Raw genomic sequence first — 24,775 nt, 5'->3', positions numbered from 1 at the left:
CTTCACAGCCACAGAATGGCCCAGAATGGCCCCAGGCCTTCTCACAGTTCTCCTCACCAGGGCTGGGCACTGCTGATCCCTCTCACTGGTCTTGTCCAGTTTTTGGCCCCTGAAAGTGAAGAGCCTCCGTATCTCCAGCCAACTCCACTCCTGACTTAGCCCCTGGCAACCTCCGGTAGCCAATCAGGACTTGAGATCTGGGTCTCAGGTCACCTCGCCCCAGGTGACCCTCTCACCTGAGAGGTGCCTGGGACATGCAGTAGTGTTTTACCTCCTTCCAGCACCCCCGGAGTATTACCTGGATTAAAGACAAGAACCTTCCCCAGTGTGAGAGCCTAAAACAGCTTCTGAAGAACCGTGTGTCAGGTACAGAGGTAAGATTTTTCCCAACTCACTCACACGAACTGGCCTCCCCTCCCTCCCCTACCCTGGTAGAAACACGGAAAACAGGAGCCTGGCAGATGCAGCAGCCACCAAGGCCCTCCCTGCCGCCTCATCAATCACGCGGCTGCGGCGCGCTTACCTGCAGATGTAATTCGTCTTGCAGGAGTCCTGCAAGTTCAGACAGTTGGGCTTCTCCCTCTCTTCATAGGAGCACACGGGCACGATGGTCTGCCGCCTCCGCTCCGTACACGCGATGTCCCGGCAGGAGCAGAAGAGCATGCCGTAGCTGTGCTTGGCCGGGACCTTGTCGAAGAACTGCCGCAGGGCCTTGTGGCACTTGCGGCGGTTGCAGACTTCGTTGGACATGCTGGTGGTACAGGGCGTGATGTACGCCGACCTGTACTTCTTACAGGTGTCGTCGAGGTTGCAGGCCTTGGCCGCGTCCAGGCAGTTGTTCCCCTTGGGAATGTGCTCCACTGCAAAAGCAGAGAAAGACAGGCATGGTCACAGTGCTCGGCTCCGGGTCTGCTCATGACGACTCTGTTTTAACTGAGATCTTGCCATTGACCTGGCAACAACGCGGGCAGCTCTAGAACTTAATGAGTTTTGCAGCTAATAACTTAATGACTTCATGACAAGGAGAAAGCGTTAGGAGTGCAAATGCTGGGAGTCCACTGCGGCACACAAGCCCCCTCGTACTCCCTTAGATGTCTAATTAGGAGGTACTGCGTGAGGCCAAAGGAGGGCAGGCACCTGCCCGGCTACATGCAAACAAGGCAACAGGAGAGTCAGCTTCTAACCCCTGGTTGGTAAACTGAAATTAGGATAAAAGAAAAAAAGCAACAAATTATATACTTGTTCATGATACAGTATATAAAATGATATGTTGAATGCAAGTATAATTGCCATACGATCCTCCAGGAATACAATTATGTAATAAATGCATATAGTACATGCTAATTACTATATGATTATAGAGTAATTACATGGTTATTTGAGCCCAGAAGACAAAATATTATGCCAGTCTCTCTAAACAGGAAGAGGCAACTACAACGAAGCTGTGTTTAAGTTTTAGCTCACAGGCCATTGGAAGAAAACCAGAATAAATCACATAAAAATCTGCAAACCTCAATTACCACTTAACTCACCACACACAACATGTGGGCTCTATGAGTTTCGGATTAGAAAAAATTCAGCTCGTATTTTGGATAGAATTCCAATGGGTTTCCAAACCCTGGGCTTCAGGAACCTCAGAAAGCATATGCTGCCTTCTGCCTCTGTGCTCGTGATGCCAGAGAGACCAGTGCTATCGTGCCGGGTGGCTCCTGTGCTGTCCAGAGCAAAAGCACGGTGAGGTGGAGTCTACCGGGTGCTGGACAGACAGGCCACGGCCAAGCCCAATAAGCAAGGTTAGACGACGAATGAACAAGTGGGGGTTAAGCCTGATCCTCATTCCAGAGATGTTTCTGCAGGGAGAAGGAAGTACTGGAAAAACCTCCCTGAACCGACTTACAAGGTGGCCTCTGGAATATTGATAATTAGATATAGCAGTGACCCTCTGGACAGGCCAGGGAGGTGGCAGACAAGCACCATACAGCTGTGGGATTAGACGCCCAGCAACTTTCTCCTCAGGCCTCAGCTGCTCCAGACTTCTGAGACTCCTTTTCATTTTGTCTGTGTGCCCCCAGTCAGTGGGGGCTGGGAAGGCGTGTGGGGGACTATAAGAGGCCAGAGAACCGATAAGACAGAAGGTGCAGTTGGGCTGGGTGAGACTGAAAGACAGGCCAGCGCATTTACTGCGTGTCTAAAGGGCACAGGGTATGTTGTTCAACCCTAACAAAGAAGAAAATCCTGTAATCCGTGACAACATGGATAAACCTTGAGGACATCATGCTAAGTGAAATAAGCTAGTCACAGAAGGACAAATACTGCATGATCCCACTCACAGGAGGAATCTAAAATAGTCAAATTCACAGAAGCAGGGTGGAATGATGGCTGTCAGGGGCGAGGGGAGAGGAAAACGGGAAGTTGCTATTTAGAGGGAATGAAGTTTCAGTAATGCAAGATGAGTAAGTTGTGGACGTCTGCGCTACAATACCACGCCTATTGTTATCAACACTGTGTTGCACACTCACAGATTTGCTAAGAGGGCAGATCACATGTGAAATGTTCTTACTACAATTGGAACAATTTTTAAATAAATGAATAAAGGGCACAAAACAAGTCCGACATTTCAGGGAAAGAAAAACTCCCTGTTCTACTGAAAATGTGCCTTGCTTTAAGAAAACCCAATATGCAAACATCTGAAATCACAACATTATACTCTGGCACCATGAGCCACGTTTTACTGTTCCCTAGGTTCGTGTTTCTGCCTATGGCGTCTGAGTCCAACACATTTACTGCGGAAGGCAATGAACAAGACATTCAGCCCTTCTTGGGTGAGCGCTGGAAGAAGTTAGCAGCTGCACATCCATCCCTGCTGTTTTAATAAGCACACCTGGTACTGTTTCTCCATCATGCTCTTCCCAAGCCTGCTTCTCTCTGGCTCTTCTGTTCCCACACTCAGGCTCCTCAGGACTGAAGGAGTGAAATATTCACTATGTGCCCTGACATGGCCAACAGGGCCTCTGGGCCTTGGTGACACTTCTAGTCTTTTCCTCTTTTGAGACTTTTAATAATGTGCTGTTGGGCCCAAGGGCAGTAATTTATATTCTTGAAGCCCTACAGTTCTCTAGATTTCTAAATTATGCATTTTTGATGATAATCTAAAATAAATTAATATGACCATATTCTCGATCATCTGTATTAGGCTCTTAAGGCTGGATACTGGTACACAATTTCTGCATTCACTATCTACATTCACATTTGCACTGGTGTCAAATGACTTTATGACCTCTAGCTAAAATGAAAAGATGCACAGAGGTGGATTAATATTTATACGATATGGCCAATGATATGTGAGTAAATAGATCATGTAAGTTTAAACGGAGAAAAATGGCTGAAGAATTAAGTCATCACGTGGCATCCAGTAACACAGGCTGCCAAACTCAAAAGATCCCATGCTGCAACTTGCATTCAGATTGTAAGCACCAATTCAGTTTCAGCAAAACACCACCATCCCTTACACTAAATTGTTATTGGCTTGCATTTCTTTGTTTACAAAGCTTTCTTCATAATTTGTGCATGTGTGTTGCTTTTATAGTTGTATAAAAGCAAAGAATAAGAGCTTATGGTTCTGTGTATAAATTCCAAATAACATTATAATAAAAATAATAAAAGTCAACACATGACATCCAGGAAATTTCTTTTTCTCAGAAAGTAGTCTATGAGCTTATCCACAAGCTTTAAGAAATTGGCCTAGTGTATACCTTCTTTGTTATAATAATATTAGCTGTCCCTTTAAAGTTGTTAAAACTATATAAGCTATTATTTAAATTTTTCATGTTATGAAAAAAGAAAAGCAATATTTTAAAGGAAAAGCCTTGTACAATACTTTACCATGAAATATGATTGTAGGATCAGAGTGAACCATTTTATGTCTAAACCAATTGCTCAAAGTTTACTTCATTTAGCAATCAGCATGACTTAGTCTCACTTTCTGCCGATTCTGTTTTCATAGATAGATAACCCTTGCCAGAGCACATTCTCCTTGCCATTATTTCAGAGCCTGTGACAAAATCCAGAATGGACAACCTGGAATATTCAGAGGGGCAAAAACTACTAATTCATTTCCAGCTTACAGGTCAACATGTGATTTCTTTTTTGTTTCTGACTGTCATTCACATAAAACACTTTCATGGCCCTTCCCAACTTGATAGACAAGACCAGTATTACTCAAATAACAGAATAAAATAATAGACAAACACAGATGCAAAAATCTTTCCAAAATTTGAGTAAATTGCATTTAACAATATGTTAAAAGAATAATGCATCATGACCAACTAGGGTTCATCCCAAGAATGAAAGGTTGGTTTCACGTTTAAAAAATAATGTAATTCATCACATTTAACAGCATACAGGAGGAAAACCATAAGATTATTTCAGTAGACAAAGAAAAAGCACTCAACAAATTTTAACACTCATTCATGATACAAACTGTTCCACAAACTATTAATAAACATAGAAAAGAATCCCCTAAATCTGATAAAGAGCAGCTATGAAAAACCTAGAGCTAAAATCATACTTCATGGTAAAATATTGACTATTTCCACCTAAGATCAGGAACAAAACATTCCCATTTTTACGACTTATAGTCATATTGTATTAAAGGTCCTAACCATTGCAGTAAAGCAATGGAAAGAAATAAAAGAAAAGAAGACATCTCTATTTGCAGATGACCTGGAAAATTCTTAAGAATCTATAGAACAACTACTATAACTAATAAGTGAATTTTAGCAAAGTCAATGCAAACAAAGTCAATATACAAAAATCACTTGTACTTTTTTTTTTTTTTTTTTTGAGACAGAGTCTCACTTTGTTGCCCGGGCTAGAGTGAGTGCCGTGGCATCAGCCTAGCTCACAGCAACCTCAGACTCCTGGGCTTAAGCGATCCTACTGCCTCAGCCTCCCGAGTAGCTGGGACTACAGGCATGAGCCACCATGCCCGGCTAATTTTTTTGTATATATATTTTTTAGTTGGCCAGATAATTTCTTTCTATTTTTAGTAGAGACGGGGTCTCACTCTTGCTCAGGCTGGTCTCGAACTCCTGACCTCGAGCGATCCACCCGCCTCGGCCTCCCAGAGCTAGGATTACAGGCGTGAGCCACCGCGCCCGGCCACTTGTACTTTTTAAAAATTTTATTTTTGTTGATATATAATGTTTGTACATATTTATGGAGTACGCATGGTATCTTGATGCATGCATAAAATGTGTCATGATCAAATCAGAGTATTTAGAATTTTTTGAGTTTACAAGTTTTGTTTATTTTGTTTTATTTGTGAGGCAAAATGTGATGCTTTGATGAATGTTTGGCATTATGAGATGATTAAATCAAGCTAATTATAACCAGCAATTCCATATGTTAGCTGCCAAAAATTAGAAAATGAAATTTTAAAACAGTTTTATTTACAATAGTACCAAAAAATAAATAAATAAAAAGTGCTTAAGAATAAATTTAACAAAAGATACATAAGATGTCTACAGTAAAAACTAAAAAACGTTGCTGATAAAAATTAAAGGTGACCTGACAAATGGAAATATATACCATGTTCATGGATCAAAAGACTCAATATTATTAAGATTGTAAAGACTAGATATTATTAAAACTTAATTAGTAGCTTATATAGGTTTAACAACTTTAAAAAGTCAACTAACATTATTATAACAAGGTATACACTAGGACAATTTTTTAAACCTTGTGTATAAGCTTGTGAACAATCTCCAAACAATAAAACAATTAAAATAGGCAAGTAGATTCTAAAAGTTATATGGAAATACAAAGGACACAGAATAGGTAAAGCAATTTGAATAAGAACAACAAAGCTGAAGGATTTACACTAACTGTTCTCAAAGTTCCATAAAGCTACAGGTATTAAGACAGTGTGGTATGGTATAGGCATAGACAAATCAAACAATAGAAGACAAAACTCAGAAATATAGCCATACATCTACAGTCATTTGATTTTTGACAACACCACTGAAGAAATCCCAATGGGGAAAGAAAGCCTTTTCAACAAATGGTACTAGAATAACTGGATACTCATGTAAAAAACAAAAACAAACACAAAAATCCTTAACCCCCTATTTCACACCATACACAAAAATTAATAAAGGATAGATCACAGACTTAAACATAAAAGATAACATCATAAACCTTTTAGAAGAAACCTAAGATATTCTTGGAGGCAGCAAATCTTTCTGAGATAGAACCACAGAAAGCAATAACCATAAAAGAAAAAAAATTGGTAAGTTAGAGTTCATCAAAATTAAAAACTTCTAGTCATAAAAAGACACTGTTAAGAAAATGAATAGATAAACCACAGACTAGGAGAAAATATTCACAAAACATATATCTGACAAAGGACTGGTATCTAAAATATATTAAGAATGCCTAAAACTCAATAACATAAAAGAAAGCATCCTAATTTAAAAATGGGCCAAATATTTAAACAGACACTTCACAAAAGAAGATATATGAACGGCCAATAAACACATGAAAAGTGTTTGATATCATTAGTTATCAGGGAAATGCAAAATAAAACGACAATGAGATATACTATATACCACCACAATGGTTAAAATTTAAGACTGACAACACCAGATGCTGTAAAAAAAAAAAAAGTGGCACTCCTAGAATTCTCTCATACATTGTTGGTGCAAGTGGAAAATGGTACAATCACTTTGGAAAAATGTTGGGCAGTTTTGTTATAAAACTAAACATACACCTACCCTCTGACCTAGAAATTCTACTTCTAGGTATTTATCCAAGAGAAATGAGACCCTATGTCCATAAAAAGACTTGTGCAAGAATATCATACCAGTATTATAATAACAACCCCAAACTGGGAACAGCCCATGTATCCATCAATAGATAAATAGCTTAAACTGTAGTCTAGCCATTTGATGGAATACTACTCAGAAATAAGAACAGGGGAACCATTCTTATTTGTGAAGTACACATTTGCATGGATGAATCTCAAAAACACTATGTTGAGTGGAAAAAAAAAAGCCTTACACAATGTGTAAGAACCAATTTATGGTGAAAAAAAATCAGAGTGGTTGTTTCTACGGGATTGGCTAGGAAGGAGCAAGAGAGAACTTTCCGGGGTGATAGTAATGTTCTCTACCTTGATAGAAGTTTGGGTCTCACAGTTTGGGTCAAAACTCGGAGAATTGTACACTTAAGGTTTGTGCATACGTAAACTTCACTTCCAAAGGAGAAAAAACGAAACCAGTGTTGAACACTGGCTAGTGATATGTACGCTGAAGCATTTAGGGGAAAGGCATTGATAAAGGCATTTTAAAAACTTAAGAGGGATGGAAGATGGACATCCATAAAGCAACCACATGAAAGTGTTAAGGTAGGATCTAGGTGCTAGGTATGTGTTAACCATAAAAAATTTTTTCTACTTTTCTATATGTTTGAAAATGTTCCTAATAAAATATAGAAAAAAATAGATTTATATATATACCTTATTATTTCTCTTTTCGAGCAAGTTTCATATGGGCAATTAGGCACATGGAAAATCACTCTTGCCCCTCCTCTCCTTTTGGCCTTTCTTAGTCCCAACTCTCTCTGAGGCCCTAACACTGCATATCCATCCTACTGCAATGAAGTTCAAATTAAACATTGCTGAAATCACAGGACATATAAATTAGAGTTGAGTTTTCACCTGGTAAGAAGATTGATCCTCTATATCTATTAAATGGATCCCCTAGTGCACAAAAATGCTACCTCCGTGACTGGAGAGCAACAGGAGGAGAGGGGAGAAGGATTCAATTTACACCGCTGGAGTCAGAGCCAGCCCTCCACCAAGTCACACCCGCACGGAGGAGCAGGGGCTCGCCTGCATTTTACGGTCCGGGCACAAGCGCCTTCCCGCCTGCGTGGGAGGCTTCTGAACAGCTTTACCATAACTCTCAGTGCCACCCCCTCCACAGCTCATTTTAGAGCTCAGCATTAAAATGTTGCTTCTCCCCCGCCCCTCTCCATCTAATCTCTCCCTCCATCTGCTGTTATTCATTCTTTAACTTGGTAGAATGTCTGTGATGCTGTCTGAATGGGAAGTATTCTCAGAATGAAGGCTGTTTACTAGAAATCCTTTTTTTCTTGGGAAAGTGCATACGCAAGTGGGTTGTGCTCAGCTAGTGTGTTTAGCCAGATTTTCATTTCAAATTCGACACAACCATGTTGTTACTTTGCAGGTTACATATTGCTGTCTCTAGCATCACTCTAAGCCTCTCTGGCTGCGATCACATCTGATTGTGACTGGTTTCTTGTTTTCTTGGCCATGGAGGGTATAACATTGATCACAAGCGGAAGACCACATCCCAAAACATGGAATAACAAAGGCTGGGAGCTGCCAAAGGAACACTGGATTAGGAGTCAGGGGGATTCGGGTTTTAAATGTGGTTCAATCATCTGAGTGCTTTTGTACAAGTCAGCTTTCCCCCTGTGGGCCTCAGTTTCCCCATTTTTGAGATGATATATGTAAGGTCCCTTCAAGCCTTAAGGTTCTTTTATTTGATGGTTATAACATAATTTGCCTTTTCTGATTATAACTTCAAATATATAGAATAAAATGTGATGGTCAAGGACAGAATGCAAAACCCCAGCCTCATGGGCAGAGGTTCCATGCACATGAAGATACTGGCCTCTTAGCTGTTTGCTGCTCGGAAGAGTGCATGGACCAATGGTTTCAACCCTGACCTGCACACAGAGCAAATGTAAAAGTTCCTCCAACACAGTGAGATGTGGAAGTGTCCGGGATGAATTAGGCACTGGGAGAAGCTTTCATATTCTAAATTCCTCTGGATCACCGAACTGCCTTTATCCCAGATACAATCCTCACACTGTCCCAAATCAGAGGCTATCACTGCGGCTGGCGGCCCCTCATTATTTACACTTAGAAAATGTCACTGTTATTGGCAAACGCCAGGGCCAGCTAACCAGTTGAAATGATTCAGGATGAAACACAGATGCAAGCAACTAGAAACCCATTTCTATAGATTATGAGGTGGAATAAAACAGTAAATATATTAAAATCTGCAAGGCCTGCATGTGGGGTGATTTATTAAGCAAAAAATTCACAAGACACCATGAGAGAACGTTGTTTACAAATGCTTGCCAACTTCCGGGTATCTTTCTGCCTTTCTTTTTAGGGCTGCAGAATTGAATTCACAACTTATTTCCCCTTTCTTTCTAATTTGATTAATTACCACGTTAACATAACTACTGTTCTTTTTCTAATCAGCTCCCTCTAATGTGTTATCCCAGAAAATAAAAAATGGGCACATGACGCCAAAATCCGCACAGGGTAGGCAAGCTTTGCTGGAAGCTCACACTGACAGTCTGGTCTTCTGATACCCACATGGATCATGTGGCAAATCTGATCACACAGGTTGTGACCCTTGTAATCCATCCTTCAAAAGCCTGGCCTTTTCCAGCTGGGGTGCTAAAAATTACATTTAAAACGCACATGTTGGATGTTTGGAGCCCATTTTGTCCTTCGTACACGGTTTCAGACATATTGTATTACACTATGATGAATTTCCTCCTAGTTCTGTTTTTTCATACCTTACACAACTACATTAAGCCTCAAGCCATACCCAAGCTCCTCTGGGACTCACAGTGGCTGAGTTATTTTGAATACTTGTGAATTTGGAAATAATTCTTCTGTCTAGTGAACAAAGTTCCCAATGTCGTGGGCCAGCCTCATCCATTAGAGCTCCCATTTCCTTAATGCATATACTGACACCTGCCTGCACCCTCCGCTGTGCATACCTTAAAAAATTAGATGTCTCCTGTAAGTGGTGTGCAAGTCACATGCTTGCTGCTGCACAATGATTAATAGTGCTGTCCCAACAAATGGGATCATTACATTTTTAATTAACCTTTCCAACCTCCTCCACCTTTTCCTTTTGTTATACATTGGATCTCTGAAGTTTTCTACTTGTTTATGTTCAACTAGGTTTGAAATAAAGGCACGAAAAATGATTGCAGGTGATGTAGGAGTCAGTGCTTCAGGTGAGATGCCTGGTAAAAGGTGCAGTGCCTCACTGTATATCAGATGTGGGGACAGGCGCTTAGAACTTGGTGGCTGGGTTCCCACCTAATTTTTGTTTTGGCAGCTTAGCGTTATTTAATGGCCTTGGCTACCAGGAAACTGGCTTTTTAAAATCTCTTTCAACCTAATTATAATTACGGTGTATAAATCATACAATGATCAATTATAAAAATCTTGGGTTCATAAATATTTAACTTAGCATTTAAATCCACACTGCAGGAGTGCATGAAATTTCTGAGCCCATCTCTTTGCAAACAACTGCTTTATTACAGTTCCATTGCCAATTGCTGAAAACTGAACCAAGTTTGTCTTGCAGCTCACTCAGGCACATATTTAAGCATAATGCCTTTCTGTGTATTAAGATGGCACAATTTAGTTATTTCTAAAATTATGAATGCCTCCCATTAAAAAGATATTTTGCAAAGACTTCTATTGCCATCTTTTAATTCCTCAAGTATGGAGAGGCACAATTGTAATATTAGACATAAAAACACTCATTAAAATATATTTTATCTAATGTAAGATTGATTTCGAGATAATTGAGGTCAGATTTGTTTGGAAAATGTATTGTGACATGTGCAAATGGTGATGTGAAGAGGAAATGATCTTCAAGGAGGACTCAGGCAAAACAGCTAAACATTTTTCAGCAAAATCATAAACCATAATTGGATTTCAATTTAGTAACAGTCGGCCTAAGACAGGCCATTTTTAATAATCTAATTATGAGTTCAGGGCCTACCCCAGAACTTAAGACGGCTACAGAACTATTAATTGTACGCAATCCTGTTGCATCTTCAACCATGAAATTTGCTATTACATGTAGGATTGGCTCTCAGTTATGGATATTTTTTTCCAATCTCAGATCATCTTTGTAACATCCAAAAATGCCTATTCCTTTAATTTGCTAAAAGTGAAATCTTCTAATGACTTTTCTCTGGACCAGAAAAATAGCTCAGATTTGCGATCTTTCTGCAGACAAAATTCACAATGAAATTTACATTTTCCCTATTTGATGAAGGCACAGAAAGCAGTCCTTGCTTTGGTCTGATTTTCATTAATTAAAGGTATTTAATTGCTAACATCTCATTAGCAGTAAAATTAATGAGTACTTCAACTACAGGAAAAGATCTGCATGATAATATAAACCTAATTCATTTTACTAATATTTAGCCTGTGTAAGCTCCACTGATATTTAGCCATTTCAACAATAAAAGGCTAAATATGTCTTCAAAATTGATGGGGCTTCTCCCCAGAAAAAACAACAAATCTGGGACAGACAAATAACAAAGAATCCAGGTCCCCTCTCACTTTCCACCAACATATTCCAGGACTAACTGGAACAGAAATATGGAGTGGTTTGTTTTTAATAATTTTCTAAGTTACTATTAAATAAAAACAGTATCCTTAAGATAATGTGTCTGCACTTTCAGACTAGCATCCCAAATTTCAGAATATCTAAGTATGTGCCATGCTGGGAAGCTGAACATTTGTCCCAAGAGGCCGCCAGCACTTGAGACATCTCATGGAACTCCATCCTGGGAGCCTGAGACATGTTCTTTGGAATACCCTGAGCAACAGTGAGTCTCTGCATCAGGGACTTTAAAAGCCAAATGTCATTTAGCACTAGGTACGATGAATAAAGCAGACCATGATGTTGCACAATGGTTAGGAGTAGAAAATGAGGGACAAATAAATATAAGGATTTTTTTCATATGGGTGGCTTATAAGTCAGCTGTGAAAAAAAATCACTGAAGTGACTTTCCTGAAAAGGTATTGAGCCAAAGATAGTCTTGCAATAAGTGTTACCCTTCTCAAGCTGCCTACTTGGAAGGAGAGTAATCATTTGGATGGATACATTCTTGGTAGGCTCCACAGTCACACTGCACAGTTGTTTTGTTCTCCAACCAGCTAGAAGGCAAAAGATGCCACCAGAAGGCAGGCCACAGGTCCAAAGTCATTTCTACAACAGCAGTCTACAAACATTGTTCTGGTCTCTGATACAGAGAGAGAGAAGTAAAAGCATGCATCCCAAAGCCAAAGAATCAGCTGAAACAATGAAAAATGAAGAGCCTGAAGATCTTATTAAGTATCCTAGAAGATGCTGAGATAATAATGAATCATTGATGATGCTGGTAGTTGTCAGGGTCCTCACAGTGCGAATTTCAGGAAAGATAAGCTAAATATTAGGTCTTTATTTTTAGTTAAAGAGCATAAAATTCAATGCCTCTCCTCCCATGAGCCTATTTACATACCTGCTGTGCTACCTATTTGCCTTCACCTGCCTCCCAATTAATACCCCATTAAGCCACTCCACCTGTGGTGGCTTTGCCCTTGGACACAGCCCTGCAACCATCACTCATCTGCTACAGCTCAATTGTTTCTTCTGGAAAGATAAACAAAAGCTGCATGAATAACAATGGCAGCGCTTTGCATTTACAGGTTTCTTAAAAGACAGTAGCCAGAAGCTTGGCCAGTTTGGGGGAGTGAGAGGCACTGGCTGGGCAGAAAGTCTAGAGCAAGTGTGGCTGCGCTCCTGAAAACTGGGGAGAAAGGATGTCCATCTTAATTAGATACGTGAATTCTTGATTCTATACATATATTTTTAATGATGTTTTGCCTCATTGCACAAAAGTGCTTCCTGTCCAGTTGGGTTACTACAATTTTGTTTGGTTAAGGGCTTTTAGGTCACCCATGTTAATCAAAATTAGCGCATTATTTCTCTTTTATGTGACCAGGTTTTAAGTGTTGCGTAAGTTGATTCCTTCAAGCAGGGACCAAATCTGGCAGCGCCTCCGAGATTCTGTATTTTTACACAGCTCCCAGGTACTTCTGATGATCAGACTTGGAATTCATGGATCCTCAGTAGGTCACACATTGCTTTTTTACTACTCACCTGCACCCCTGCTTATTTTCTCAGTAAATCTTGGCTTTCTAGCTGGTTTTCAGGAACTTGGTCCTTAAGAGATGCCTCCTGGTGCATAGTTTATCCAGTCTTCATTCCATGAAGATCTTGTTAACAAGAGGGTTTACTTTGCCCATGTTTCAAGTGTAACTTCATAATTAAGGCAAGACTAGATTTACCAGGTGGCCCTAGCACATAAACTCCCAAGGTGGGCTAAGACAAAGCAAGATAGTAGGACCTCCCACCTATCCCCCACTAAGCCCCCATGGCCTCCCATGAGCTTCAGAGGAAGCAGACAGCAGCACGGGCAGCCTATTTGCATGCCTCAGTGAGCCTCTGTGTTTTATTTTAATGGGGTGTTGGCAAGTCTTCCTGCTCATTTTGTTTTGAGCTTTAAATTGGTTCCAAATGTATTCACACATTTACCCTTCTCAGCCCTGGTATAACTCTTGTTAGATCCCCATTTGAAGGAATGCACCAGTTAGTTCAAGGATTAAGCTTAAATCCCAGAATTTTTACATTAAAATTCCTTAGTCAGGACCTTCATTGCATCTCTGCAACTTAATCTGCTGCTCTGTCTCCCACAGGTATTGCAGAGTAAATACAGCTATATCCTCATGATGTTGGGCACCAAGCCACCTCTGCACCGGGGGTGCTCTCCCACCTGGCTCCTGTCCACTGGATGCTGCTAAGAGTTTACTGAAGCAGGTGGAGGCTGGTGAGTAATCCAGCACTCTCAGGCTGCTTCTAGAACGTGGCTTTCCTCAGCTTCTCACACAAGCATGTCAGCCATGGGGTTGCTGTGTCCCTGATTGCATGGGCACTGCATAAACTAAGAACCCAGGGCCAACTGAGAATAATACCACCACCCAGAACCTGATATTTCCACCTAGTTATTTGCTCAGCAAAAAGCAGGTTTATAGTTTAGGCAAAATGCATGTGTTCTACCAAAAACTCCTTCAAACTTCAAAGTGTGCCTTTTCTAATAGAGATTTGGACTTGCACATTAGCTGGTTTTCATGAGAAATGCCCACTTGAATAGTTACATTTATGCCTCGGTGAGGCTGAAGCTCAATGTGGGTGTTGAGGTCAAGATGATTCCATCAGCTTTATGCCTGGAGAGATCAGAATGACATTCAGCACAAATGTCTGGGTTCAGGCCAGCTGCTAATGCTGCATGTAGCACCCCAGGACATGCCAGAGGGACAGGGTCACCCTTCAGCTAGGGCATTCAGGGACAAGAGAAGTTAGGCCAGCAGACCTCAGAATGGCCAGGCATGCTGTGCTTCGGTGGGGAAGGGATGGAGGGCTGAGGGCAGCAGGGGGTTCCTTCCTGTCCTGGAGGAGGATGTCTGGGTCCCGGCACCAAGGGACAAGGCTCTATATTGCAGGAAATCCTGTTTTAAGACACAAGAAGAATCACAAGGAGCCAAATCTCTGATTCAGCATTCTTACCACGATATTGCCAAACACAGGTATTAATTAGCCATCTACCCTTTAGCCTTAAAAAATGAATAATGAACAACTCCTAAGACTTTCCCCTGGTGTGTCTAAAGCTGCCTCCACTTCCAGGAAAGATCAGACAGTCTCCTCCCTGTGGTATCAGCTAATGAACTGACCCAAGAGAACTGAGAAAGTTCCTAAGGCAGGAAATATCGTAGAATATGGTTCCTAAGGTAGGAACATAAAGGGGGCAGTGGGAAACGGTTTTACTCAGGAAGGAAACCAGCATTTGCCTTCCAAGAATTTCTTGAATTAAAAACAAAATGGAAGTCCAATGGCTTTTTGGCAGGAAACAAGGCTTTCTCAAAGTTTCTATTTGATCCACTGTGTGAAACAGATGCTCTTCAATGCCAGATTTAAGAGCTATTAGTTTTAACTGAATGGAAATCCATCCCTTCTGGAAGCCTTTCAGGGGCTTCACATGAGCAGCTCTATTCGATATTCTATGTGGGACAATATTTAGTGATGTTTGGGGATGGGCATGGTGGTTGGGGTTTACGTAGTTCAAAGATTTGTCTTAGGAATACATTTGTGAAAAATTGAAAATTAAATGTGACTCTAGTAAAGATAGGTGAACTAGTGTAATAACAGAGAGCCAAAGTTTTAGAAATCTAACACATACCCTGAAATTGGTAATTTATTTCTCATATGGTGTCTTTCTTTACAAAGGAATTTTTAAAAAAAGCAAATGTCTAAATCTGTTTCTTGGCACCAGCAAGAGGTCCTCTTTGTGTGGGTAAAGACTTCTTTAAACTGTCAATAACTCAGGAGTGCTTCCACATCTGAGAGAGAATAGAAAAGAAATTATAAATGTGATTACAAGCCCTACACCGTCTTCTGAGGCAAAGAATCACCATCCCCTGCTAAAGCTGAGCACTGCAGAGGGGGAAAAGGTATCGAGAGGAGATTAGTGTATCAGTAAATACATAAAGTACAGAAGTCCCACAAATTTGACATTTGAAGAACAAAGCTATCCATCAATGTCCTGGCACAGATCGATCAAACAGAATGCTACTGCTGAAAACCTAATAGTATGATGGTAATAATGTAGCCATAAAACCTCTAGTCTATAATTGACTGCTTCCACTTGAAGCTAACATGTCTAAAATGGTGACTAATGTTCACGGAAAGATTTCACTTGCATTGAATGACAATCAGTTATACCTCACACGGTTCTCAGTAAATGGCTTGTGTTGGATAATGGCCGAGGGACAGATACCAAGGCAGTGGGGGGAGAATATATCCCAAAATGAGTGGTGCAGGTATGTGATGTTTAAACGTGGAACTCAGGTATGTTTCCTCTTGGCTGCCCCCTTTAAATGTGATCAGGCTGCCACTTTCTGACAAAGTAACCCAATTAGGAGTGCAGGAGGCTGTGGAGGTTAGTCCCATCGTAGCAAGCTCCTCGGGGCATCCAGGTCTTAGTTGTCAAGTTTTGTTTGGTGAGCACAGTACTATAAACCACATTCCTGTGCCTTGAGAGCACATGTCCTGTCCCCTGGCAAGGAGTAACTGCACGCGCAGAACACAAGGGGTGAGAATGAGGACGCAGCGTGCGCATGTCTTGGCCCTCTGTCCTTTTCTGTTTTTTTTTTTTTTTTTTAAAGCTCTGTGAATGCTGGGTGCCACGCCGGTGAATAGTTGGGTTAGGTGGATCTTCTTGGACAAGAGATGTGTGGCTGGGCTGTTATCTGTGAGAACCGAAGTTTGAAAGGGAAGCTTATTACTGCTGCTAGATGACAAAACAAGAGATCACTTATTTCTCAGCAAAAATTCAGAGCCTTCCATTACCACCAATGGCTGCGGAATCGGCAGAGACCAAGCAGCGTGGGATGATTCATTGTGGGCATTTGCCGCAACTACACATGGATCAAGTTCAGGGATGCCCAGCCTCGTGGCAGGAGGGAGAAATGGCCATGTGACACCCATCTTGGTATTTTGCCATGTTGTGATTTAAACTCAAGGGACGGGTTACCTGCACTACCTGAAAACCACTTTCACTTTGTTAATGTTTCATTTCAAAATATGAGATTTCCTCTCTCCCCTTCAATACACAGGAGAGAAGCCCTCCGCATCTTTCAGTTCACAGTCCTGAGTTAAAGCCCTTTTTTTATAAGCTGGATTCTAGTAAAATGAAGTCATCTCCAGTTTTCATTATCACAAAAATCCCCAATGCCTTTCTGTGCCCCAAAATGTATTTGCAAGTTTCAGCCTTTCAGTTAGCTAGTAACTGTTATCAAAAGCAGAAATTTGTATCCACATTGTAAGGTTCATTGTAACTAAAAATTTTAATTAATATGCCTGGTAGCTTCTAATGGACTTTGAGTGTATGTCAGACTGCTTTGTGCCCTTTGATATATACTTAAAGGTAATTGGGTAGTCTAACTGATGTATTTTTAAAGAGCAAACTATTGATTAATAATGTTTCAGTATTAATATAACCACTTTGTGTGGATCAAGAAACATCAACAGTAGAAAACCCATATTTATCTACAAATTAACAACTCTATATAGATCTGTTACTTTAAGCTAAATGGGGTGCATCCACTCATTACAGTCCAACAGGGACTAGCCTCCTCATAATAAAGATTAAAGCTGAAGTTGGCCTTATTTTTCCACTGCGTGAAATGAATGCTATTCACCACTTCATGCCCTATTGGAGCTGAAGAATAGTTGCAGTAAAGCACAGGTCCACTTCCCGCTCTGACAGGCCGATATTTTTAATGCCTTACTTGATGAAAACATTTCATACTTTGGAAGCTTTAATTGCTGCCAGTATTGAGCAGAATGAAATAAAAAATGATTGTGCCTTATAGGATGGAGGTGGGGACGATCCCAGCTTTGTCCCTACTTAAAACCAGTTGTATGGTTCATATACTCCAAGTGCATGTGCATTCAAATTGAATTACTACAAAGAGGAAAAGCTGGAGTATTTTGGAGACTCATCATGAACCAGTCCCTGAGGTTGGGTTTTAGTACACTGGGTAAAGCACTTCCCAAATTGGAACTATCAGTTTTATTTAAAAAAAAATTTTTTTTTAATTTTTAGTACCTAGAAGGCCTAAAGACTCTACTAAAGAGGTTGATTTGAATAAAATTCCTTCGTTGACTTTAGCACAGGATGGCAGGTCCACTAACCCTCAGGCGGTCTGTATAAACAACTGTCCGAGTGGCCAAGACAACCTACAAGCAGCAACAATGGCAGTTGCCATCCTAGGACCCCAAGCCAAATTTCTAAAAGGGTCACTTTGCTCTGAGCTGACGACAAAATATCCATACATTGCAACTGCTACCTGAACATTATTTAGATTTATGGAGAGAGAAAGAGATACCAGCTGGCAGAGCTCCTTGTCCTAGTTTAATTCTCTCTCTCTCCCCGGCAATGAACATGGCAAATTTGACTCTAACAAGCTGGAAGAGCCACAGATGGGGAAATTAACACAGAGAGAACTAAGGGACTTGCATGAGGTCACACAATGAAGCTACCAGCTCTCAGAACAGCATTGGAATATAAGACTCAAGTATCCCTATCCTGGGCCAATGTTCTCTCCAATGTTATGGCCTGCAAGTGTTGATAGCTTTGCTAAAAGAAGTGTGCTGGCCTAAATTTTCCTTGTCACTGTTCTGTTCGGTAGAACATGTGTACAGGGACACTGAAGGACATCCCATTAAACCAGTAATTCTTAAATTTTTTTGAGCATAAGAATCTCCTGGGAAGCTTAGATCTGATTCCCATAGACACTGGTTTAGTGATGGATCTGAGTGAGACCTAGGAATCTGCATTTTAATGCTCTTCCATGTGATTCTGCTACGCCATGTTTTGAGAAATACCTTACTGCTGAAAGAAAATGGCTTCCTAGAAAGCGAAGTTCATTAAGGAGATAAATTTTCTGCATATAAAAGCATATTACAAGCCAATAATAATCTCATCTATAACAAGTATGCTTTAATAATCCTATTACATAATTCATTCATTTGTTCATTCACAGGCTAGGCCACATACATTTTGCCCCTATTATTCTAAGACCAACCTACACATTCAAATTCAATTCAAGTTGGTGAGTATTAACTAAACAAATGATATGGTGTAAATGCTGTGCTGATTATCCATGAGAAGCACAAGATAATGTCAGTCATGTAAAAAAAAAGAAATATATATATATATATATATACACACCCCAAAGAAATTATATATATTTGTGTAATAATATATTAATAATATAATATGAATTTGACAAAAACTATCAGATGGCAAAGGATGAACTACTTAAAACAGCCCCGTGACAACAGGGTACCCCCCCTAGACAAAAATAGAATTAGATTTCTAAGGCATCCATACACAAAAATAAATTCTAAATGGATGAAATAATTAAAATGTGAACAACAAAATGTTAAAACTTTTAGAACAAAAGAGATTATCTTTGTGACTTTGATATAGAAAAGAAAATTTGAAACAAGACCCAATACCTCCATGCCATAAAGAAAAGACTGGTAAATTAACCACATTAAGATTAAAAACTTACACCAAAAAAATCCTACAAACAAAATAAAAAGATAAGCCCTAAACTAGGGCAAGATAGGTGAATTCACAAAATCACAAGAGAATGATTTCCAGAAATCACACTCAACTCCTATGAATCACTATGACTGAGAGAAATATGATGAGATGATCAACAATAAAGATTGTCAAGCATAAAAATATATCATATTAAGATAAAATACTGAGGATGGAAATAACTGAATTTCAAGTCCCAAGAGAAGAGGGAATGATATAAACTTTTTAATTATTAAGGAAAAGCTTAATAGTACAGTATTTAAATGGAAGCTAGTGAGAATCAAGTCATCACAGTATTTTCATTTCATTGGTTTCATTAAAAAGAGCGATCTTTAGTTTTATCTTTAAATATCTGTATTACAATATTATGCAAATTATATCCTTTCCAACTACACAAACTTATGTTGAAATATTTTATATGTCAATGTAAAAATTGAGGAGGCAGTTTTCCAAAATTCTTTTAGGGAATCCTTAAGCAAAACAGTTTGAAGATGACAGCTGTAGAGAACCTCTCACACATATGAGTAAGTACAAGATTTTCATTGTTCATTGTTTACTTCCAACTAGCCATTGTTATAACCCAAATGCCTATTGACAGAAAACAAGACAAATAAATGATAGTATAATCACACAATGAAATACTAGAAATGGCAGGGAAAATGAATGAACAAGAGCTATAGTGTATCAAGATGGATACATCTGAAAACAATGTTTGAAACAGGCAGGTTGTGGAAGTACATGTACCAAATGTAACTTTTATATAAAGAATACAAACCTAGAAAACAAGTGTATACACATCCAACCACAAAGCATTCCCATATGTGCATATATTTATATATATAGTGAAGGTATAAAAATATGCAGGAGAATGATGAACACCAAATCAGGAGGGGAACAGAATCCAATGTCTGAATGGATCCTGGGTTTTATGGGGTCAAAAGCATTTATAATTGAGGAGATTCTCTTTCAGAAAAAGAATACAAAGCTTTGAACAGAAAAATATGATGTGTTTATAACTGTCTATGCTACATCATCAAGCACTCTCCTGACAGGAGGACACTTTTAATTTGAGTCAGTGTCACTAAAAATAAAATCATTTGCTTATAATTTGACATGTTTAATGATTCAAAATTATTTCCAAAGAATAGCTTCTAGGCTATATCTTTCAAACTCTGCTTGTCCTCTAATATCTACTAATTTCAGGGGTGGGCACCAGCACATTTGCATCTCTATATGGTCTCGGATCCCTCACCTTCCTGTCATGTTGCCGGTGAGACAGAACAGTGGCAGTGGGAGAATCCTAGAAGCCATCCCACCATTCCTGTACCAGGCCATGGAGCAATAACTTAATACACGGAAGTAACTGGGAACTCCATAAATATATCCTGTTAAACCCAAACTAAATGTATCCCCAACCTCAACTGCCTCTTAGCGGGATGCTCAAATATCTGAGACCTGTTCAAACCTGCTGGACAGGAGGGAACATGGAAGGGAAGAAAGGTCAGAGTGAAAAGAGAGTGCTCTTCACTAATTGCAGCTAGAATCTCTTACTTTTGCAAGTTTTATAAATTTTTACAACATATAATCATGTAAACACATTGCTAGGGCCTCTCTTAGGGCTTGTGGAAGGGAGGGGCCAGAATCTTAAACTTCATTAACTTCACAGTAAATCCACCCCTGGGGATCCAGGATGACAAAGGGATCTGTATGATTTATTTATGTGTGTGTGTGTGTGTGTGTGTGTGAGAGACAGAGAGAGAGAGAGAGAGAGAGAGAGAGAGAGAGAGAGAGAGAGAGAGAGATCAGATGCAAATATGGCAAAATATTAAGATTTGATAAAGCCAGGTTTGTGGATACTTGTAAATACATTATATTATTATTGGTTACACTTGTTTGCATGTTTGAATGTTCCATTAAGAGAGAGCATTAAGAGATAGAGCAGAGATAGAGACAGAGGACTCGCTGTGCTTGCATCCTGAAGTCTCCTGGGGAACAGCCAGTGGATAGTTCTGCAGAAATGGCTTTGAGAGAGCTGTTTGTCCCTGGGGGGAGGGGGCAGCCTGAAGGACCCCATGGCAGCTGTCAGTCATCAAAGGTCAAGCTCGTCTGCACTGGTTGGAGCTGGTGGTTCATACGGCACCACAGCATCTAAAAACGTGCATGGTGATGCATCCTTTTTTTGCAGAAGAGACTGGCTTATGCCCCAGCTCCTGACTCCCCACAGAGAAGGGCTACTTGCTTTATCAAGACAAAAGAAATAGCTAGCATCTAGCATGACTCTGTCACCACATGTCACTTCACGTAGGCTGGCACATGTCAAAGAATGACACAAAAAGCTGCCACCTGCCATCCTCTCACAGAGCACATCAAACTTCTTTTTGTAAAACACTTCAACAGCAACCAAGAGAAAATTTCCTTTATGAACCACAGTGCCATCTCTGTGAATGAGAGCGAGGTGAAATCTCCTTTCCTAGAACTGCAGACAACAGAGGAGGAAGTGACTCTGCAAAAGGCCTCAGGTTAAAAATAGACTCTCCACCATTCCCACTCACAGATGTTCCTCCCCCAGATATCCGCTTCCTGGGGACCCCAGCGGAGGTGTCAAAAAGCCGCAGGTAGCCTTTTTTGGAATATGAGTTGTAACAATTCTACCTAAAATGAAGGCTACAATAGGATGTGAAAGCTGAGATTCTTTTCACTGTGCTTTCATCTAGTGTCACAGCAGAGGACGTGGGGTGTGTGTGTGTGTGTGTGTGTGTGTGTGTGTGTGTGTGTGTGTGTGTGTGTGTGTAGTGGGGGCTATTTTGAGAAGTTTTCCTTTTGTCTTCTGGTTTCACCTTAGAGCACTTCAAAATAGTTTCTAAGAGTTACAGAACTTTAGGGCCAAATGTGACCTCAGAGATAATCTACTCCAATATTCTAATTTAAAGGTGAGGGAAAGTAGCCACACAGCTGGTTAGCTAACGGCAGAGCCCGGAGACCCAAGTCTCCCCACAGTCGGCAAACGTGAGTGGCGCGGAGGTGAAGGGCGAGGACTCTCACCCAGACTCCCAGGGCTGCACCCCAGCTCTGACCCCTACAGTCATGCGACCTTGGGCAAGTTACTTAACTCCTGTGCCTCCATTGCCTCCTCTGTTAAACAGGGATGTAGGAATAATAGGACAAACCTCAGAGGGCTCTTTTAGGATTAAATGAGATACTACAATCCTAGCACCTAGCAGGTGCTAATAGTGTTGGTTGTCATTGATTTTATCATTAACCTGGCGTCTTCCACCCTGCCAGGACTCCCACTCTCACAGGACTGTTCCAGAAAGAGCTTCACAGGGGGGTACATATGGACAGCTTCATAAATATAAAATAATCATTTTCACATGATGGTTTCTGTAAAATAATTGGCTCTGATCTTAAGAAAAAGAATCATTAAACACGAGGAAGCAATGCGTTCCAGGGCAGGAAGCAAAGAGAAGAAGGATGAGCGAAGGAGGAGTTGGGAGAACCAGAAATGGGATAAGTGAGAAAAACGCAGCTGTATGCCGATGGGATCAATTTTTAACTTGATTCAAATTAAATTTCAAATGCCTTATTTTGTAAAGGAAAGAAATTGTTCTAATAACAAGCGCACACTGGGTCTAAGGACTACTGGACGCATCCAGACAAGGGACTGGCTGGGCACTGTCACCTCCCATGTGCCCATTTACTGGGGGGATCACCAGCAAATTCTATGCATCAACTACCTCCAACATCAGACACATCTTTAAAATATGCTTCTGGGATGCTCTTGTAAGACAGGAGCCACTGTCACGTTGGAGAAGTTATAGTGAATTAATAAGGATCTTGACATGCTTGAGAATACTTGGGGTATAACAATGAAGTCATTACTCTTTATCTCCTTGAATTCTAAGAAAGCAAGAAATAGCAGCACAATAAAAAATCTTTCATAACAGTTGATTAGAAAATATGGCCTGCGGAAAATCAAGCTCTTGTCGCACTTTGCACATTAAAAATCCAAATATGTTAGAGAAACAGGGATTTTTAGCCCCCCACAGCTCTAACACAAAGGCTCACATTAATAAGATACAATTTAGATTTGCATTTTTTAATAAGCTAGGGATCAAAGGGAACGCATAGCTGAAGGGGCGTTAAGCTGCGTGAACGCAAACTGCTCACCACACACCGGAGGAGGAAGACACGTTCCTCCCTGCAGGAAGACACCTAGAATTTTAGAAATATAAAATGTGCTCTTTCGCTGATATATCATTACTGCTTAACAATTTCCAAGCATTTCAAGTAGGGATTTCATCTGCCAATCTACCTAACAGACTGTCTCTCCACTCTATCCTAATGATACAGACTCCAACGTGTTGATGGAGAACATCAATGAAGGAATTAATTTAGGACTTTTCCTCTTATGTACATTTCTAGTTACGTAAAGATAAGCATCAGTCCCTTAACTCCTCAGGCTGGGTAGGATATGAGTGTGGTTTACTACCATCAAATCATTATCGTTAAAAACACAACCACTATCATTTTAAAGCCTGAAATCAGGGTCCCATGAGCCCTGAAGAGACTCAGGCAGAAACTCTCCTTCTTAACATGTTCTAAGCACTCCAGAAATGCCTTCCCCAGCAGGCAGATGCAGTTATATCCTTCTAGAGATTAATTATTATATTAGTTAATATTTGCTGAGGGCTTCTAAGTGTCCAACATGGTACCCACTAAGCACTCTATGCCCATCATCTTACTCTGTTCTCCCCATTTTAAAAACAAGGAAATGGAGGCCCAGAAAGGCTACGTGGCAGGGCTGGGATTTGAATTCAGGCAGATGAACAGCAGGCCTAAGCTCCAGGTCTGCTGCACTCCTGCAGGCAGAATCACCCCTCTCCCACCCCCACCCCCACCCCCACCCACCATCTCAATAGTGGGACTCAGAGGCTAGATGGCTCCTCCTCCCTCCCCCCTAATAAATGAGCTTCCTCCATCTAACCTCCTTAACTGTCCCACTGCCATTCATTAAAGAAAACCCTGGCTATCTTGCATTTCCTTCAAGAACCTTCTCTGATCAGGGCTAGCCACCCTTTCCTGCTGTTGTTCCTGCCTACCATGCAATCTCTTAGGTAGGGGGCATGGACATGCTTCCATGGTACCTGTGTCTCTAGTGTCTGCACAGTCCCCTCTTTTTAAGAACAGTTTCACACTCCAAGAGCATCCCCTGGTTGGCAGTCCTCCTCTGAGCCACATCTGACTACACTAGGGGTCACCACCTATATCAATGGAATACTGTCTCCCAGAAAACTGGTCTTGGTACTCCGTGCTGGCTGCTGAAACTCAGAGTAGATATCAAGGCAAGCTCCTTACAAGCCCCAGATGTGCCTTCTGCTCCTGGGTTTCCATAGATACACCTGGGTTATTCCCCTCTGTGAATTAAGCAGCAGAGTTGGTTCCCATTATTCACAACCAAGAGACCATTGACCAAGACACACTGCATAAGGAAGCCCTGGTAGTTTATGTCACTGAACTGATGACGTGAGAAAGCCCCAGGTAGGGGTGTTAAGAACACCCACACCTGCTGTAAGGCCACATGGGGAGGGGCTACCCACTGTATCACAACCACTGAGTCTTCTCTTAGGCAAAGGTGGAGGCCAATGATCATTAATACAAGACTGGAGCAGTAACTCATCACTGAATACAACGGGATTTAGGGAGA

The 24,775-nt window shown here is 40.7% G+C and overlaps 1 protein-coding gene across 3 annotated transcripts in view; it reads right to left on the bottom strand.

Annotated features, from left to right (window-relative positions):
• GFRA1 (GDNF family receptor alpha 1) overlaps window positions 1–24,775 on the bottom strand; it is a 202,851-nt gene that overhangs the window by 66,681 nt on the left and 111,395 nt on the right. For all 3 annotated transcript variants that reach the window (XM_045568235.1, XM_045568236.1, XM_045568237.1), the window contains one exon: window positions 524–860. In XM_045568235.1, the coding sequence (XP_045424191.1) occupies window positions 524–860 (337 nt within the window). The remainder of the gene's footprint in view (window positions 1–523; window positions 861–24,775) is intronic.

The sequence above is a fragment of the Lemur catta genome, chromosome 14, assembly GCF_020740605.2.
Source record: "Lemur catta isolate mLemCat1 chromosome 14, mLemCat1.pri, whole genome shotgun sequence".
Lineage (NCBI taxonomy): Eukaryota > Metazoa > Chordata > Mammalia > Primates > Lemuridae > Lemur > Lemur catta.
This window is presented reverse-complemented; position numbering and strand designations above follow the sequence as displayed.